Genomic DNA, 18,854 nt, shown 5'->3' on the forward strand with positions numbered 1-18,854 from the left:
TTAATTGTAATTGGACATCCTGGGAGCATTATTATTATTATTATTATTATTATTATCATCATTATTATTATTATTAACAGTAGTAGTAGTAGCAGTAAATAATAGAAAATTGTCCCATTAGCAAGACCATTAGTAACAATACTGTCCTTAAAAGGAATTTCATGTATTTTATCACTTCTAGTTTCAAACCTCTAAGATCTTTCGTTGCCGTTTCAGCTCTTAGCACTTTCTTTAATTTGTTTTTATTGCAGGTCATATTACTAGAGACAGTAAAGAATCACAAGATTTCTGAAGGATGCTTCCAAGGCTGCACAAGGCTCAAAGGTAAAAGAAATTTGCAGAAGCCATACTGTGTGTGTTTGTGTGCGTGTGTTGGGATGGGGGGATGGTGGCGGCCGCCTGCCTTGCGCTCTGCTCCGATGTCACCAAGGCTCATATTTTGAATGGTGACTTCCATTTTTCGATGTCTTTCTCCAAAGTGTGGGCTAACTTGTTACATACATTACATTAACATTACATTTATTCTACTACTACTACTACTACTAATAACAATAATAATATCATGCAAAATGCAATTGCTTGTAAGTCTGAATTCTTGCACAAGGAGGCTTCTGTGTAGGAGGGAAACCTGGACATGGAGTGTGTGTGCGCACCTAAACTTTGCACCTGTCATTCCGTCTGCGTGTGTGCTGTCTGAACAGTGCTGAATATTACAAGTCCATGGAACCACACAGGTAAAATAGAGCTGTTCAGTTTTATTTATTATATAAGATATCAGAACGATAACATTGCAAACAACAGTTTATTCACTCATGGGGGATATGCTGGTGCAACGGGTTTGGTCGGGTCTTGTTCTCTGGTGGGTCTGGGGTTTGAGTCCTGGTTGGGGTGCCTTGTGATGGACTGGCGTCCCGTCCGGGGTGTGTCCCCTCCCCCTCTAGCCTTGCACCCTGTGGTGCTGGGTGAGGCTCCGGTTCAGTGGTTTCAGTGTGTGTGTGTGTGCGTGTGAGAGAGAGAGAGAGAGCTGATTTAATCAAAATGTTTGAGGAGCCCTATTTGGCGGCACGGTGGCACAGCAAGCAGCACTGCTGTCTCACAGTACCTGGGTGGTGCAAGAGGATGTGGGTTTGATCCCTGCACAATCTCTGTGGAGTCTGTATGTTGTCCTTGTGTCTCTGTGGGTGTGCTCTGGTTTCCTCCCACAGTCCAAAGACATGCTGTTCAGGTCCCCATAGTGTGTGAGTGACACAGAGAGTGTGTGTGTGTTCCACTGATGTATGGATGAGTGACCCAGTGTGAGTAGTGTATCTAGCAGTGTAAGTCTTTGAGTGCTCTGGTTTCCTCCCACAGTTGAAAGACATGCTGTTCAGGTTCCCTATAGTGTGTGAGTGACACAGAGAGTGTGTGTGTGTTCCACTGATGTATGGATGAGTGACACAGTGTAAGTAGTGTATCTAGCAGTGTAAGTCACCGCGGTGAATAAGGTATGTGGGCTGGTAACACCACATAGAGTTCGCTGGAAGTCGCTTTGGAGAAAAGCGTCTAAATAAATAAACGTAAATGTCATGTAGATGCTCAATGGAAAACCAGTCTGAGATCTTTCCTTTATGCTGCATGTGAAAAATGTCCAGTTAAAAGGACGCAAGTGGAGACCCGCTCATAGCTCTTCTGTGGCCCTGTGCAGAAGACTGGAAAGGCACCCAACCAGCCGTAATATAAACAAACTAAAAATAAAATGTAGCGTGCTGAGTGTTTATTGGGGTATATAACTGTGGCAGCGCTGCTTGTATATTCCCTATTATTTCATGAACTTTTCTTTGTGAGAAACGGTGGCCCCCGATTCTGTTTTTTGAGTAAAGTGAGTAGAAGAAAAGCAGTGAGTCGCAGCGACGGACGGGTGTCACCGGGATGAGGAGCCGCTGCCCGCAGTGAAGAGTGTGTCCCGCATACTGCGCGAAGGAGAAAAAGCGTCTCTCAAACGAATAAATGCAAACGTGGATGAATTCATTCGTTTAAAAGTTTGTCATTTATAGTCAGAACCCGCAAGTCGACGCCGCTTGGGAAAATGAATATGAAAAACACAAATAAACGATTAAAGCGCTTCTGGGAAATGTCAGCACTGCGTGTGTAGCGTGCTGTGTAAACACACATCGTACGGTTTTTCAACGAAGTTGATGTTGAGTGTGTGTTTTGTTGACGAAATAGATACACCCCACATCAGCTCAACTGCATCTCGATAAGGCAGACAGAGAGAGAGAGAGACGCATTTATACAAAGCACACACACACACTGTCTGAAACCGCTTGCCCCAAGCAGGGTCGCGACAAGCCGGAGCCCAACCTAGCAGCAAGGCTGGAGGGGGAGGGGACACACCCAGGACAGGACGCCAGTCCATCGCAACCCACCCCCCAACAGGACTCGAACCCCAGACCCGCCGCGCCGCTGCGCCACCCCTTGCAAAGCAGACTCTCACAAGTGTGTGTGGATAAAGCAGACAGACCCAAGTGTGCTGTTCTCTGGGTCCTGCTTTCTGGGCCTGGTGGGTTTGTGGTCGCACCGGGGAGGGTGTGTGCCGGGGGGTGCCGGGGGGGACGGGGGAGGGGGTGCTGGGAATAAACTATATTTGTCAGCACAAAACTGCGCTTTTGTGGCTACATGGCAGCGACTCCGTTGCCATCTGTTAAATATACTGAAAGCTTTAATGTGTTTTCTCCGCGTTACTGTCTGCTAAAAGCCGTGTTCTGGGACGGCCTGTTGGGCGCCTGCTCTGGCTTTGGCATCTCGAGAAGTTCCCCATTTACTGGTCTCACCCCTCGCGACACATGGCGTCTCCATCGGTCTCTGCATATTGTCAAATATTGTCGTTATTAAAATGCGCTCGTTATTGTTTCCCCCGTACGCTGGAGCACGTGTTTTTACTGCAAATGAAACACACACACACACACACACACACTCTCTCCCTGCCAGCTACGCAAACTCGTCGACTGTGAGAAATACAAAATTATATCACATTACAAAACTGCACTCATTGCTGCAATAGCGGATACTAAGAGCTGGAATTTTTCACCGCTGTCAGAAATGAATTTAGCGCAAGTTTTTCTAATTACACTTTACACGGCAGTGAGCGTTTTACCGCGGTGCACATCACCCTCGGGCCGGGGGACCCGGAGAAATAAAAAGCTGTTGAAACACATTTGAGCCATGAAAAATGGGGCTGATTTTAGGGCAAACTCGACGTCCCTCCTAACGGTTGGTCTTCGCTCGACTCTCCTCACAGCCCTGACATTCCTTTGGCCTGACGGGAGCAAACTGCACCAAATTATAATTAATTAGGGGTTGGAAAAAACACACAGCGAATGGTTTGGTCAAAATTATACACTGCATTTTCTGTGGAAGGGGCACCACAAAGTCACATTTTCGAGAAAAACATGAATAAGTTGGGAGCTGCAGAGGCTGAACGTTTGCCAGCGCTGTGTGAACGTGCAGCGGAAAAGTGGAAGCAAACACGCGGTACACTGCTGCAACGGGCCTTGAAAAAAGGGCTTTACCAGTGTACGGGGTCACTGAGAGGGTACCTGAAACGGAAGGCGAAAGGGCTGTTGCGGAGACCAGGTGGCTCAATGAGTAGTGCTGCTGTCTCACGATGCCTGGATGGTGCAAGAGGATGTGGGTTTGATCCCCACTCAGTCTGTGTGGAGTTTGCATGTTCTCCGCATGTCTATGTGGGTTTCCTCTGGGTGCTCTGGTTTCTTCCCACAGTCCAAAGACATGCTGAGGTTCACCCAGAGTGTTTGTTTTCTGCTGATGTATGGATGAAGGACCAACTGTAAGTAGTGTATCTAGCAGTGTAAGTGACCATGGTGAATAAGGTGTGTGGGCTGGTAACACTACATAGAGTTCCTTTGAAGTTGTGTTGGACAAAAGTGTTTCCTAAATAAATATAATAGGGGTGTGGTGGGGCAGTGGGCTTGGTTCAAGTCCTGCTGGGGGTGCCTTGTGATGGACTGGTGTCCCCTGCACCCTCTGTTGTTGGATTAGGCTCTGTCTTGCTGTGACCCTGCTTGGTACAAGTGGTGCAAATTGAGAGCCAGCTGCAGAAACCACTTTGAGTGGATTAAGGAAACTTTGAGGTCTGAACAAGGAGCCTACATGACTCTATTGTACATGAGAAGATGGATGAATGACACCTCTCTGGGGCCAGTGACCATAGCAGTAATGTACAATTTTTTGAAGTATGGTAAAACTAAACAGTAAAATACCTGGGGTGTACATGTATTTTCCTGTGCTCTTTTTTTACATTTACATTTATACATTTAGCAGATGCTTTTCCCCAAAGTGACTTTCAGCGAACTCTATGTAGTGTTACAAGGCCACACACCTTATTCACTGTGGTGACTTACACTGCTAGATACACTACTTACAAGGGGTCACTCATCCATACATCAGTGGAACACACACACACTCTCTGTGTCACTCACACACAGAGTTTTCAAATTAATTAATTAATTTTTAATTAATTTTTAATTTAACAGATTTTTTTCATATTCAAGTACTCCAAGTGTCTTTCCGGACATACTGTATACCGCGGTTAATTATGCATAATGCAGTGCTTATGCAGCAGGTACTTGAGGTGATAGAGAGCTAAAGGAAATGCCAGCATTTAGAGGCCTAAGAGATTTGCATGGGAGACTAGAGAAAACAAGCCATCATAAGTTCCAGTCCCCTGTGGAGGTGGGTCAAAGGGACACGAAGCAATCGATGGGACCTAACACTGAGCCCTGCGGAACACCGACGGGGGAAGATCGGGAGATTCCTTGTGTTTAGTACAAGCTTTCCTTTCTGTGAATGAAAACCATTCTTAAAGGCCAATAAATGGACCGCATGTAGACACACTTGCTGATATGAAGAACGTATTCATGGAGGAGAGTAAAAAATTGCATGTACGTTGGTGAGGTTTGCCCCTTTGCCTTTACTTAGCTGATGCTTTTCTCCGAAGCGACATCCAGGGATCAGCGTCGTATTTACCTGACTCCTTCACCCAAAACGACTTCCACTGCTTGGGGTACAGTTTAAGGCACAAGTTTGGGTTATTACCCTGCTTAACGGCACTAGAGCAGGACACGTCATTCGAACCCAGGCCCTTCTAGCGTAAGGGAACGGGTCGAATCGGCGCGCTACCTGCTGCCCCGTGCTTTTGAATTCCTTGCTCGAGCGCACGGCGCCCGACTCTGGATCCTGTTGTTTATGCTAAGTGGAAGGTTTCTTGTGCGCGATGATGAATGTGCTGCCCACATGCCATGCTGCTGGCGTCGGACAGATAGCAGGTTCTGGCTCCCGTCAGCGCTGCTCACAAAGCTTTGAAAGCAAAGGGCTCCTTACCAGCACACACATTAATGTCAGAGCCTCAACTTTCCACTCAACAAAGAGTGAATTTAAATATTTATAGAGCTTGGCAGGGAATATGCCCAGGTATACGGCGCGGCGGAGTCTTTGAGGGCTTAGCCATGCAGAGAGCCACTATTCTCAGCGACAGGACTCTGGCAAAACACGGAAGAAAAAGAGCGGCCATCAGCGTCGTCCTCTGGACCGGCCTCCTCGCCGAGATCTCTGCAGGTTTTGCGATCAGCGCTGATATCGTTGTATAAACACGACGTAAAATCTGCCGAAATTGCGCCTTGGGGAGTTTACACAAAATATTCAGTGAAATTTCCTGGTATGCGCTCATGTATAACGTACAACACATACGAGAAAATAGAGAAAAGTGGGAAAATATGTAACAGTTATTCTGAAATATGACTTACTTCATACCAGTATGACCTGACATTTACATATTTAGCAGACACTTTTCTCCAAAGCAACTTCCGATGAACTCTATGTAGTGTTGTCAACCCACACACCTTATTCACTGCGGTGAATTACACTGCTAGAGAGACTACTTACACTGGGTAACTCATCTGTAGGTCAGTGGAACACACACACACACACACACACACACACACACACACACACACACACACACACACGCACACTCTGTGGGAACCTGAACAGCATGTCTTTGGACTGTGGGAGGAAACCAGAGCACCCAGAGGAAACCCATGTAGACACAGGGAGAACATGCAAACTCCACACAGACTGAGCAGGGACTGAACCTACATCCTCTCACACCACCCAGGCACTGTGGGACAACAGCGCTACTCACTGTGCCACCCACATGACACTGGGCAGCTGGACCTAAGGTTGCAGGTTTGAGTCTCACCTCCAGCTGTAGTACCTTTGAGCAAGGTACTTACCCTAAATTGCTCCAGTAAAAAATTATCCAGCTGTATAAATGGATCAGTAACTGTAAGTCACTTTGGAGAAAAGCATCAGTGAAATGAATAAATGTAAATGACTTTAATTGGGAGTTGTAGCCTGAGGCTGGCGCTGAGCGCTGTTCCTCGGTTCTCCGCTCTGCGGTCCAACAGAATAACCCAGCTGAGTGTAAGGACTGTGTTTAAAATTTGTCTTTTTTCTTCTTTCTCTTGCTGCTGTTTTATTTGCCTCTTAGCTGCCCGTTTACCCTCGCTCACGTTTTTCCACTTTCTGCGCAATAAACCCTGCCTGAGCTCAGCGGCGCGTCGCGCTCTATTGTACCGCTGAGCGGCGGAGCGACGCTCTGGAGGTTCAGCGCCACCTGCTCTTCTCCTTCTGTCCACGTGGGGGCGATAGCGGAGCAGCGCATGCGCAAATCCGCGCGCTACCGGGGCAATTTGAATGTGAAAGGCGGGATTACGGGCCGAGTGCAGTTCGGTAGTTTGCAGTGTTTAGTTTGTTCAGTGTGTTCGGGAAGATTGTTTTCAGCAGCTCGTCGTAAACACTTTTTGGAGTTAAAGAGAAGCGCCTTTTCTCGGTGTTATTCATTGAAAGCCGTCTTCGCGATGGCTTCCAAGATTCCGGTTTCCGCGGAAGGTCGACACGCACAGCCGACCAAGGGTGAGAAGACCGTGTCGTGTGTTTCTTCTTTTTTTTTTTTTAAAAAAAAATAAACGCTACTTTCTTCGAGCCCTCTCTTTCATCGGTTATAGACCGTTGTGTGAGTAGCGGTGCTGTATTTTTTTGTGCAGTGTGTGTGCGCAGTTATATGCGCAATGGTGTTGTTTCTTTGCGCAGCGGTGCCGTTGCTAACGTCTCTGAAGGGTGTCGGTCCGTTCTGGACTCAGTCCAACACAATCCGGAAAGGAGAGCGGCTCACTTTATTTTTATTTATTTTTTTAATAATTTGACTGTTCTTGGCTCTGTTCTGTCCCATCTGTCCCCCCGGCCGAAGGCTCTCTCCGTGATTCAGCTGCACACACCAACGCTTCCTTTTCGCACAGTAAATAATTTCTGTATTCTTATCGTGTTTTCTTTCTTTTTTTCTTAAATTCTTTTGTGAGCTGCTGTGTTCTGGAAGGAAGGGCTCCACAGAAAGTGGTTCGTTCTGGATTCCAGCTGTTCAGTGCGTAGTTTCGTCACCAGGTCGCGTGCGCGGCACGAGGAGGAAATTCAGTGGCGGGCTGCCGCTCAAATTATGATACAATATGATACAGAATGACGTTTCGGTCTCTTGTAGTTCTACTGAAGTAGTCACGTTCATTCATTCAGTTGTGGGGCATACTCATATTTCCCTTTAAATCTGGAGGATTTTGTTGCATTTTTTTCTGTCCCACAGACTGCGATGTGATTGACAGCTCGTGGGTTCACACTTCTTGGACGACTGACTTGGTCACTTGCGCGAAACGTTGTTGTTTGATTTCCTTCATTCGAGCTTGTGGTGCTGAAAGAGAACGTGGGTTCGATGCCCAACTCATGCTTTGAGGGGTTTGGAAGTTCTGTGGGTGCTCTGGTTTCCTCCCACAGTCCAAAGACATGAAGTTAAGGTGGACTGGTGACTGTAAAATTGCCCTTAGTGTGCTTCCAGGATAGGCTTCTGATCACTGTGACCCTGACCAAGAGAAACAGCAGCTGAAATTAGATGGATGGATTCATGCTTCCAGTTGGAATGTAACTCTCTACTGTTACCATGTTCAGTATGTCACTGTGACCTGGTGGTGCCGCTGTTATAATTAAAAAAGAAAACTGAGTCTGTGAAATATGCTACTTGTTGAGGACATATGGATTACACACGTTGTTTCCTACTCTCTGGTTGGTTGTGTGTTTGTGTGTGTGTGTGTGTGTGTGTGTGTGTGTGGTGGTCCCTGGCAGGGTGTGAGCACGCATATTCTCTCTTTTCCAGATGATGCTGCTCCATTGGGCCCCTCCAACATGAAGAGAAGTGCTCAGGATGCCGAAGTCACGTGCGCAGCAGCAAATGTTAAATATGGTGCAAAAACAGATGTTTGTGTTCAGGCGAAGGAAGGAAGACTTCATAACAATTTTAAAAGGTACTTTTTTTTTTTTTTTTTCTTAAGCAATTCTTCCACATATTTTGTTGCAACTCAGAAGTATTGAAATTTTGTATTCTGTGTATGTTGTTTACAGGAAAAAACCTCCGGTGAAAGACAACAGAGGGTAAGCTTTGCTGAAATTAAGGTTTTTAATATTTGGATAATTGCTGCACAAAGTTTTCTTTCCATGAAAACACACCGGGGCTCATTTACCTGCATTAGACCTCAGTCCAGACTGGAAGCAGAGCTCCAGGACCAGAATCGCCATTTGCAGGCAAATGTTGAGGAGCTTAAAAGAAACTTGTCAGAATACGAGGTAAGTGACCATAAATGGTCGTTGGGAGGGAAAACGGCGTAATATTTTTGCAATGTTGCATTTACATTATACACTTCAGTATGATTTCAGTGAAATATTTAACCACTTCTAGATTTTAAATATGAATAAATATTTAAATATGTACTCGTAGACATGGTAACGAAGATGAATACTAAGAAAGTGTCTTTTGGAGTCAATACTACGGTAAAGTCTTATTCCGAATGCAGGACAGGGTCATTAAAATGGAGCAGCAGTATTCAGATCTTCAAACAGAGAAATGTGAGATGCGGAAACAGCTGGAAAGCTGCCTTCTGTTGCTGGTGGCCGGCGATATCGATCCAGGTAACTTACTTTTTATATTTCATTCGGGCCCATTTTTACATGTGTTTTCAAATGATTGTTTCTCTTAGTTTTAGGGCAAAGAATTGCTGAAACAAAGGAGCAAAAAGAAGAGCAACAGAATGATGTTATGGTACGTTCTTGTTGTATAATAGAGGATCACAATATTTTGCATCTACGTATTTTACATGGATTGTAAAATTTTGATGATGTGCAAGATTACTGCTTGATAGTTATTACATTATTATCTGCCATATAATGACCAGCAATTTCCATTGTTTAAGAATGCTTCCAGAGAGCTACTGAATGAGTTGGAGATGTTTAGCGAAAAGATGTCAAGACAGAGGCGGCAGCTGGAGGTAGGCGTTGTCTTTAATTTTTAGCGTGGTTCTGAGCTTGTAACTCGAGCTCCATCGAGTTCATGTTTTTTGCAACAAATTATAGGAGGTGGAGCAAAAAATGGCGACGCTGAAGAGGAGCCAGGAGCAGCACGCTGCGGAAAGGGGCGAGTTTTCGTTGGAAGTGGAAGAAATGGAGCGGGCCATGGAGGAGGCCGAGGCACTGCTGCTCAGTGAGATTTAAATATTTTTGTGACTGGAGGTAGGGTGTTTTACCCTTCTGGAACAGACTGAGGGCACAGTAAAATCCTTCAAAGCTCTATCTGTACTCTAAGTAACCCAGAAGGAAAGTGTGTTAGTCTTTGTTTTAAAGGTGGTTCAATTAAATGGGATGTTTTTCTTGACTTCAGATGGATATAGTAGCTGAGTAAAATGTAAAGCTGATAGAATCAACCAAAACATGTCTTTTATTGATCTGTAACAGTTTTACTTATGAATTTCATTTACATGAATTACACAAATGCTGTTAATTTTTGGTAAAGCTGAACACACCCAAAGTTCCATTATTACAAAGCACTTCTCATCTGGTTACGCACGTATTGTATACATTTTTTACTTAGACATAGAGGTATGTATTGAATTCTGACTGTGATATAATGTTAACAAATTAAGAATTCAGAAATGTTAATTAGGCATATTATTACCACAAACCATTTGTTGTTGTATAGTAGTTGAACACTTAGATTGCTGTCATTAAAAACAAAAAAAGGCCAGATGTTGAGATGCTGTTTGGGTTGGGGATGGCCATAGTGATGCCTTAGGCCAGGCTTAAGGACATCACCTTAGCTGACCTCTAATGTTTCCGCTATCCGAAAATAACAGGTTCAGTGGTAGTTTCTGTCTAAGTGTCATTAGATAAGTTTTCATCAAAGTCTAATTGAAAAACTCAAAGAAATCATAATGGTTTCGCTCTCGGTAAATAAGACTAATTTACATAAGTATTTCCTATTGTATTATCTACTTATCTTCTTAATACCTACATTATGTTGTAATTGCAACTGATGCTCAGCATTTGCTGAGTGAGAAGAGTTTTTGGCAACTCAAAGTTCCTTTTTTGCCTTCCTTCCTGTTGCCTTTTATGAGTGGCTGGTGGCTGTATGGCCAGATTTTAGTGTATCGAAGTTTGCGTATGGATTTTGTTCCACGATGCTGCAGACAGTTGCTGTACTTTTGCTTGATACGCTGAAAGTTTTGCCATCTCCCAGGACGTTGGAGCTTTTGCAATAATACAGGAACAAAAAGAAGCCTGTAAAATGAGGTACCACATTAAGTTCAGAGTAAAGTTTACAGAAGACACTTTAGGTGTAACATGCAGGGATCCATCAATACTGCGGTAAACATGCATTCTCAAGACATTCGTCAGGCTTACCTTGGAAGGAGTTGAGAATGGTGAAAATGTAGAGGCCTGGTAGGCGGAGGGGGCCGTAGCTCAGGAAAGCGAAGCCCCAACTGATCCCTAGCAGGCAGCACACGCCCATTATAGTAAAAATGTCCCCTTTTCCTGATCCTTTACCGCTGTTGCTTTTCTGGCTTCTTATATATATTAGTCTTCGAATAATAATAATGAAAACAGTGAAGGTGAAAAGGAAAACCAGCGAATAATAGCCAATGTTTACAACGTACTGAACGAGACTGTCAGTAATCCAGCACCTGCAATCACAAGGAGAAAAGTGTAAGTGTTCAGTGGGTGAGCTCAGATGGATCAAAGTAACGTAATGCAGGCTTTTACCTAAGCCGAACATTCAGTCTCTCCATAAATTATGGAACTGTTCACTTACATTTTTGCGTTTCTCCCATCATTGAAGTCAATGGAGTATTGGTTGTACTTTCCAAGGGCCAAAAGAACGACCACAACTAGAGCAGGAAGCACTGGGAAGATAAACGTGGATGGAGTAATTAGTAGGAGGCACAAGCTTCATGCAAATGCTGAGAAGCTGAATCGGGAGATCGCGTGAAAATGTGCAGAGCGTCACTGGTTCGGTGAACTGACCCCATCCCGTGAGGCACAGCTTGAGTACGTAATGATCGCCGTTGCTGCTGGAGCCCTTGCTCAGCTGGAAGCACAGGTGGAAGGCCTCGACCGCAAACCAGCTGAAGGTCGCGAGCATGGAGTAGTGCATGACCGCTGCCATGACCTTGCAGCCAGCGACGTTATCCAGTGACGAGACCCACTCGTTGGAAAGGAACGTCATGTTCAACAGGAACATGGCGACGAAAAGGTTGATGAGGATTTTGGTCGATTGGCTGGTTTTGGCTTTCCTGGGGACAGAGCGGGCATGTCGGCGCTGGGCGTTGTACAGGCGGCCCCCGGGTTACGAACATCCGACTTATGTACAACCCGTAGTTACGAGCCTCCTCCCATAAAGCCTATTATAAAAAAATTTGAGTGCCATACAGTGATTCGTAATAACGAACGACGCTACGTTGCGACAAGCATCAAAACGTTGTGTGTCCACAGCGGTGTGTCGGCTTGTGAGCCCGAGGTAGGACAAACGCTTCCTTCTTTTCAGCCGCAACACATTGCTGTTAAGTGTCTTGTGTGCGTTACTGTATTTGGCTTTAATTTTTTTGTATTTATCCTCGTAAATGTGATGCAAGTGATAGTGATGTATCAAAGAAAAGGAAAACCATCACAACTGAAACTTAAGTGGAAATAAAGTGATCGGGAAAAGGTGAAATGCCAGCAAACGTTCAAAAAGCAAACAAAGTTTCTTTAATGTTTTTTTACTTTATATATAGACACACACGTGCACACACACATTCTCTCCTCTTTATTATATATATATAGTGTACATTTATTATCATTACATTGTATTATTACTCTGATATATATTAAAGATGTTTGTATCTGGTAGTGTTTCTTTAATATTTTTCATGTATGGAAAGGTGCTCTAAATATTATATACTAAGGCAAACATTTGCCTAACTGACGTTAGATACCCACCATACCTAACTGTTCCAACTTGCGTACGAATCCGACTTAGACAGACCTGGGAACGGGACTCGTCATAATTCGGGGACTGTCTGTATTTCCTGTCTCTGCGTCCTCATCAGGGAACGGTCGCGTAGGGGAACGTACCTCAGCACAAAGTGTGTGAACAGGACGATACAGAGGAAGAACGTGGACAGTCCGCAGCCGATGTAGGTGATGTATGTGAGAGATGTGAAGTCGGAGGCGCTAATGGTTACGTCTGGGACCTATGGAATGGCACATGAAAAAAGGTCTAAGTGAGTAAATGTAAATGTGGGCGGCCAACATTTTTTTTAAATTTTTTCTATTTATTTATTTTATTTTTTTAAAAAAAAAAAAAACAAATTCCACTCTTACCATGAGCACGGCAAAAAATGTCAAGTGATTACACTGGCATGTGACGGTTGTGTTCTGTTGCACGGTGTCGCACCCGCTTGGTGTCCAGGTGAGCGGGTCTTTAAAGGAAAGGGAGGAAACGCTTGTCAGTTTTCCTTGCTCTTGGGAATAGAGTAAATTGTTGAGATTTTACAGTGTGTGTCTGAATGGTTGATGTATCTGATGGCGTCTTGTGGAGCTGCGCTACCTCTACCGTTCCAAGACTGGCAAGACAGCTTGGCTGAGACCTGCAGGAACAGCTTTAGAACATGAGCTCCTCACGTCTTGACTTCTATGCAACTTTTTATGTCTCTTTTTTGTAAATTAGGATTCTGTCCCTTTACTTACATTAACAATATTGTTGAAGCTGATGTTTATGGTAGTTTTGAGGCCCGAAATTTCTGCTCCCATGTCTATTCCAATAACCTTATCGTTTAAGACAGTGCTGTTCTTTGCATCCTAAAGGGAAACAAAAGGGAATTATTTATCTGACTTTTACTCCAACTTACCTACTTAAAATTATTTACCCATTTATACAGCTGGATCATTTTAATGGAGCAATTTGGGGTAAGTACCTTGCTCAGGGGTAGGATTCAAACCTCTCAACTTTTGGGTCCAAGGGCAGCAGCTCTAAGCGATGCGCTACTAGATGCCCCAATACAAGCATAGTAACTGAATTTAAGTGTAATTTCTTCACCTGCCCCAAACAGCTGGAAATGTGTTTACATCAGTGATGTGGTTATTTGGTGTGACTCATTTTTCCCATGATAAAATTATTTTTGAAATTCGAACATTTTTATACCTTTGACATGTTTGGAAATACAAAAATACTAAGCAAAGCTTTGCCCTTTGAGTTTGCTTTCTGCAAAGCCTCCAGGGGGATGGAGACTGACGTAGCAGCTTCCTTTGTTGCACTGCTTTCCTCAGCCATCTGAAACACAGAGATGGATATAAATGTTTTGATCCATCAGTTCTCAGGTATGTGCAGCATATTCATTCTTAGATGTTTCTTAGATGAGGTTTAAAAAAACTTTTCGTATAATGTTAGAACTGAAGGGTATTTATATGAAATATTGTCTGTATTCCGCAAAAGCCAACTTGCACCATTTTTCTTCAGAATTTGCTGTACGGTACAAATACTTACGTTGATCCCTGAGTCATCGATTGCAAAATCAGCATCTGTAGTCAAGTTTTCTGTTTTAATCATGAGCCCTTTGATTTCTCCAGCAGAAACGGCCATGGTCGTCCCGTTACCCATCTGATCATACAGTGATGTGAGGTTTCTCATCAGCCCCCTGTCAGCATTAAACAACTGAGGCTGAATTTTACACCAATTTATGAGCTCACTCATGTAAAATAAGTTTCACTTGAAAATACTGCATTGTTATTGTGTGTGATAATTTATTAAGCAATATTTTCAAGCAAAACCTGTCAGTTTATACTGGTTTGATTCAATTCATTACAGTAAAACCACACACACACACACACACACACACACACACACACAAAATGTCTACTACCGCTTGCCCAGAGCGGGGTCACGGCAAGCCGGAGCCTAACCCGGCAACGCAGGGCTCAAGGGTGGAGGGGACACACCCCGGACAGGACGCCAGTCCACCGCAAAGAACCCCAAGCAGGACTCGAACCCCAGATCCACCAGTAAGACAACTATATAAACTTTTATTACCATTTATTTAAATAGATTCAGTCTGAAGCCCTAAAAACCCTCTTTTTGTTTCATTTGTTTGTCAGACCCATTTTTGTTTAATTTTGCGAAGCTCCTCTGTGGTACAATACACACACACACACACACCAGTCCACAGGTTGCAGTCTGTTCAAGTGATGTTTTGTTAGTATCAGGAAACCAGTGGGAACAAACACAGTCCTTGAGTTAGAAACATTAGAACAAACGAGAGGAAAAAAGTAATAGAACATTGTTCTTACGAGGCAAAACTGGGATTTCCTTGATTTGTAGCATTACACACAGGTATAGAAAAAGTTTTGTCTGGTGCTAGAAGCCTTTCACATTTCACACAACTAATGGAATTTCCCAAAATGTTTATAATGTATCTTTTTTCACCTAGAAACAAGAGAGAAATTAATTTAGTTTTTCAAATCATTTTTATCATTTACATTTATTCCTTCAGCTGACACTTTTTGCCAACGTGAGCTGCGATATTTAAAATTCAGATGGAACGAAACAGTATGAGAGTCGACAGTTTACTGCATCATTCTAGGAACATTTGGTTGGGTAAAGAAGCAGGTGTCCTGTGCTGCAGCGCTGCCTTAATCGGCTCACCTTACTGGCAATCAATAAAGTGACCGGACTTTTCCCTATTTGAAGGTGGTTTTGTATTTCAGCTCCAGTTTACATTTTCAGGAAGAGCTGACATGACAGGTAACTGAAACTGGATCTATGGATTTACCACTAATTCACAGTAAAAACCTACAACTACGGACATTCCTTCATTTGTTCAAGGTTTGGACTTTGTTAAAAACCTCAGATGTAACTATAATAAACTATAAATTAATCTGTAGCCCTTTTCTCCCCTCCTTTCATCCACCCAGTGTCAGTTTGAATGTTTTTTTTCCCTGTTTAACTGTTAGAACAAAGACTTACCTTTGCACAGATTCTCATTGTAGGTTTTATTTTGACAAACATTTCTGGTACTCAGAGTTACATTCAAACACGGTTTCCCTTTTTAAAAAAAAAAAAAAAAAAACATAAAAAAAATGGTTATTCTCAGTAGAATTTCAAACAGTACATGAGCCAGCTGCTTCAAACACAAATACTATTCTAATTGAGTTCTCGTAAAAACAATTATGAATCGATAAAAGACAGATGTCAGTTTCCAATTATTTATGGAAACTTCATGGCTCTACGACTGTAGACTGAGGAGCTACATTCATGTTTGTTACTGGGAAACTAGCAGTTCAATTGTTTAATCAATGTATATATAACAATGTGCATAATAAAGTAGTTCTGTCTCCTTGTATGGTTTTTTTACATGTCTAAAACAGTTTGAAACGTTTCGTAGGAAGTTCCAGTGGCGCCTCTTCAGCTGTGTTCATTTACACTGGCTCCTCATGTTATGACTTGAAGTTATGAATTTTCAAACCTACAATTATTTCTTTTCAACAGATATGTTCTTAATTTCCATCCCAATTCAGTAAAACATTCTGAAGTGCTACATAAATAACGTGAAAAAACTGAAACACAGGGGTACCTGATGAACTCTGCTGTTTGGTCATTACAAGGGTCAATGAAAGGTCCTGATCTATAGTGGTTTGACTCAGGTACACTTTGTAACTGTTGTTTTCAGTTGATAGGAAAAAATTCCCTAAATAACCTATAAAAACACACAAAAATGTAAGTACTTCATAAGTCATGGCATTTATAATTTACATATAATACATTAATGTATGAAATTGCTTTGTATTATTGTTTTATATGGCTTACCATTGGCTGTTAAAGTTCCATTAGAGTTCAGTGATATAACAGTGTCAAGTATCGCTTGATCTGTACAATAAAAAAACAAAATCAGTTCCTCAAGTTGCTTACATCCCACATTCCCCGTTTTACTGTTAAATACTGACTTGGAGACCTTGGCGTTGGACACTGAGAATGGGTACCACCAGGTATCTTTGGTGTACTCTAGTGTATGCCATCTCATTCTTTTTACATGGAGATGTTCAACAACCTCGTTTGATTGCAGGCATGAGACCCCCAACAAACTAACATCTGCCCAAAATGCACAGACAGTCTAGTACTTCCAGCTCCAGAAGTCAATCATCATGTTCTTTGTAGGGTGTTGTGTTGGGAAGTCTTTTCAGCTGCACATCTCCACAGCCAACATTAAATCCTGCTGGGCAGGGTCACTAGTGCAAGGCCTTGGTTCAACTTAGGGTACAGTACTATGCCTAAGAGACTCTCGGCACTTGGGTGGGTCCCTCAGTCACAGTGCTGTCGCGCCCAGCTACTGCAGCCCAGCTCCCCTCCTCAATTACAGTATTGCACTCATGAAGGTCCATCTGAGTGTTCCTGATTCACATGCATTTTGATTCCGTTTTCCAAAACGAACAAAGCAGATAGGCTTACTGTTGTAGGGATTATGGCAGGACTCTTTTTGCAGGACTCCTGAATATGTTTCATTAACGATCACAATTTTCTTGCATTCGATGCTTGGGGCTGCCGGTGCAGTTAAAAGAGGTAGAATTAGGAACAGTACCAAGGTTGTCACTGAATTAATACAGTTTAATTATAATAATGGATATTTGAGCAACAGTATCGCAGTAGCCATGATCAGACAATAAACTGTAACAGACTGATGTATTTGATATGTACAGTTTATACTTGGAAATTATACTTGCACAAACGATGCACATGGAGGTGTCCTCTTTACTTACAGTGTTGCCAAATTTTACAGGACTGTGCTTTTTCCCCCTCTGCTATTTAAGACAAAGAAAATTATTCTTAGGAAGCTGATAACAAATGACAGCATCTGGTTCATCAAATAGTTCAAAAATCAAATAGTTTTGATGGGCTTCAAACTTAGAGCAGCTGAACGTGAGATTTCAGAGCAGTTTTAAGATTATAAAACATACAGAAAAATTTTTAAACGAGCTTATTAAAATGTATTGAGCGTTGCTTACATGTGTGTAAGAAATGGTTATTTCTGTCTGACAGGTGAAATCTAGAAATCATTGTAACAAATATTTCCACAGATTTTCATCTGGTTTGCAGGAAAGCAGAGGACCCGCTTTGAACTTACTGTTGCATGACAAAATGACGAAGATGATCTCCAGTATATTCCACAGCATCGTTGGTCCGTTTCAGAGATTTTGAGGTTTTTACCGCCAGCGTACAGACAGTCACAGCCCTCGCCAAGTCTGGGTATGAACCCACAACCGTTAGGTTCTTAACCCTACGCCTATATCCCATGACCTCTCATCATCTCACTGAGCATTTAATTAAATCCGTCATGAAAATTCATGCCACGTACGCTTCCAAAATATTAACTGAAAAAGAACTAAATTATATTAACTCAAATATTTACATTAAGAGCAAATAATATTGCTTAATGTTGTAAAAGTTTAACTATTAATGAAACAAAACTTACAGTTTGCCACCAATGACTGGAAAAAGTGAAGGATGTTTGTACTGCAACAATAACAAAACCGGCCTTTCAGATAGAGGTCTAGAACCCATGAGCTTTGCATTCCTGTCATTTCCCTTGCAAAGGGAGCCTAATACCATGTCATCATGCAAATGAACAAACTCCCTAGACAAATCCGCTTGTGTTAGAGCCATAGTCCCCCTTCTTCAACTCTGCAAACCTCAAAATTCTATTATGTCATACTATAAACTTATATTTGGCCATTACAGGGTGATGAACAAATTAACATTAAAGGTAGACAATCTTACATTTATCTGACACTTTTCTCCAAAGCAACTTACAGTGTTAAGCTCCTCTACAGTTATTTACCCATTTATATAGCTGGGTAAATTTTTTTTTGTTACTTTAACAATTTAGGGTAAGTACCATGCTCAAGGGTAATACAGCCAGAGATGAGATTTGAACCTATGACCTTGGGGTCCAAAGGCAGCAGCACTAACCACTGTGTGGAAAGACTTGATTTCATACAGCCTTTCTATACAACCTTATTTTCATTAATGCCCATCCAACACAACCATTTTTAATCTTTCATACATGTCTAACTGGGACTGTATATTTGAGAATATGGTAAATATATTAAGGGGGGCATCATGGCGCAGTGGGTTGGACCGGGTCCTGCTCTCTGGTGGGTCTGCGGTTCGAGCCCTGCTTGGGGTGCCTTGAGAAGGACTGGCGTCCCATCCTGGGTGTGTCCCCTCCCCCTCCAGCCTTGCACCCTGTGTTGCCGGGTTAGGCTCCGGTTCCCCGTGACCCCATATGGGACAAGTGGTTTCAGACAGTGTGTGTGTGTAAGTATATTACAGTAGGAACCGTTTTCTGCTGCTCACGGTGTGGTGACAGTATAAACACCTTTTCTGTACAGTATACCAGTGC

General features: G+C 42.9%; 2 protein-coding genes across 3 annotated transcripts; one reads left to right on the forward strand and one right to left on the reverse strand.

Moving 5' to 3' along the window:
• Window positions 1–6,753: 6,753 nt before the first annotated feature.
• knstrn (kinetochore localized astrin (SPAG5) binding protein) lies at window positions 6,754–9,713 on the forward strand. Its single transcript, XM_018729802.2, has 8 exons — window positions 6,754–6,972; window positions 8,255–8,402; window positions 8,500–8,529; window positions 8,628–8,721; window positions 8,949–9,063; window positions 9,132–9,193; window positions 9,345–9,419; window positions 9,505–9,713. The coding sequence occupies exons 1-8, from the start codon at window positions 6,918–6,920 to the stop codon at window positions 9,640–9,642; spliced, it is 717 nt and encodes a 238-aa protein (XP_018585318.2). The 5' UTR covers window positions 6,754–6,917; the 3' UTR covers window positions 9,643–9,713.
• Window positions 9,714–9,842: 129 nt separating this feature from the next.
• On the reverse strand, window positions 9,843–18,106 carry LOC108920770 (adhesion G protein-coupled receptor G3-like). Of its 2 annotated transcripts, none has more exons than XM_018729801.2 (18): window positions 17,925–18,106; window positions 17,577–17,694; window positions 17,212–17,250; window positions 16,904–16,993; window positions 16,265–16,324; window positions 16,032–16,154; window positions 15,425–15,502; window positions 14,749–14,884; window positions 13,949–14,099; window positions 13,607–13,735; window positions 13,153–13,263; window positions 13,013–13,052; window positions 12,787–12,884; window positions 12,538–12,656; window positions 11,449–11,717; window positions 11,237–11,327; window positions 10,828–11,108; window positions 9,843–10,704 (listed from the first exon to the last, which is right to left on the reverse strand). In XM_018729801.2, exons 2-18 carry the CDS (start codon window positions 17,623–17,625, stop codon window positions 10,535–10,537), a joined length of 2,034 nt encoding a protein of 677 aa, XP_018585317.2. In that variant the 5' UTR covers window positions 17,626–17,694; window positions 17,925–18,106; the 3' UTR covers window positions 9,843–10,534. The 2 variants fall into 2 exon arrangements, with proteins under 2 accessions (XP_018585317.2, XP_018585316.2); XM_018729800.2 differs by having other exon boundaries at window positions 17,212–17,253.
• Window positions 18,107–18,854: the final 748 nt, after the last annotated feature.

Source organism: Scleropages formosus, chromosome 21 (assembly GCF_900964775.1).
Source record: "Scleropages formosus chromosome 21, fSclFor1.1, whole genome shotgun sequence".
Taxonomy (NCBI): Eukaryota; Metazoa; Chordata; class Actinopteri; order Osteoglossiformes; family Osteoglossidae; genus Scleropages; species Scleropages formosus.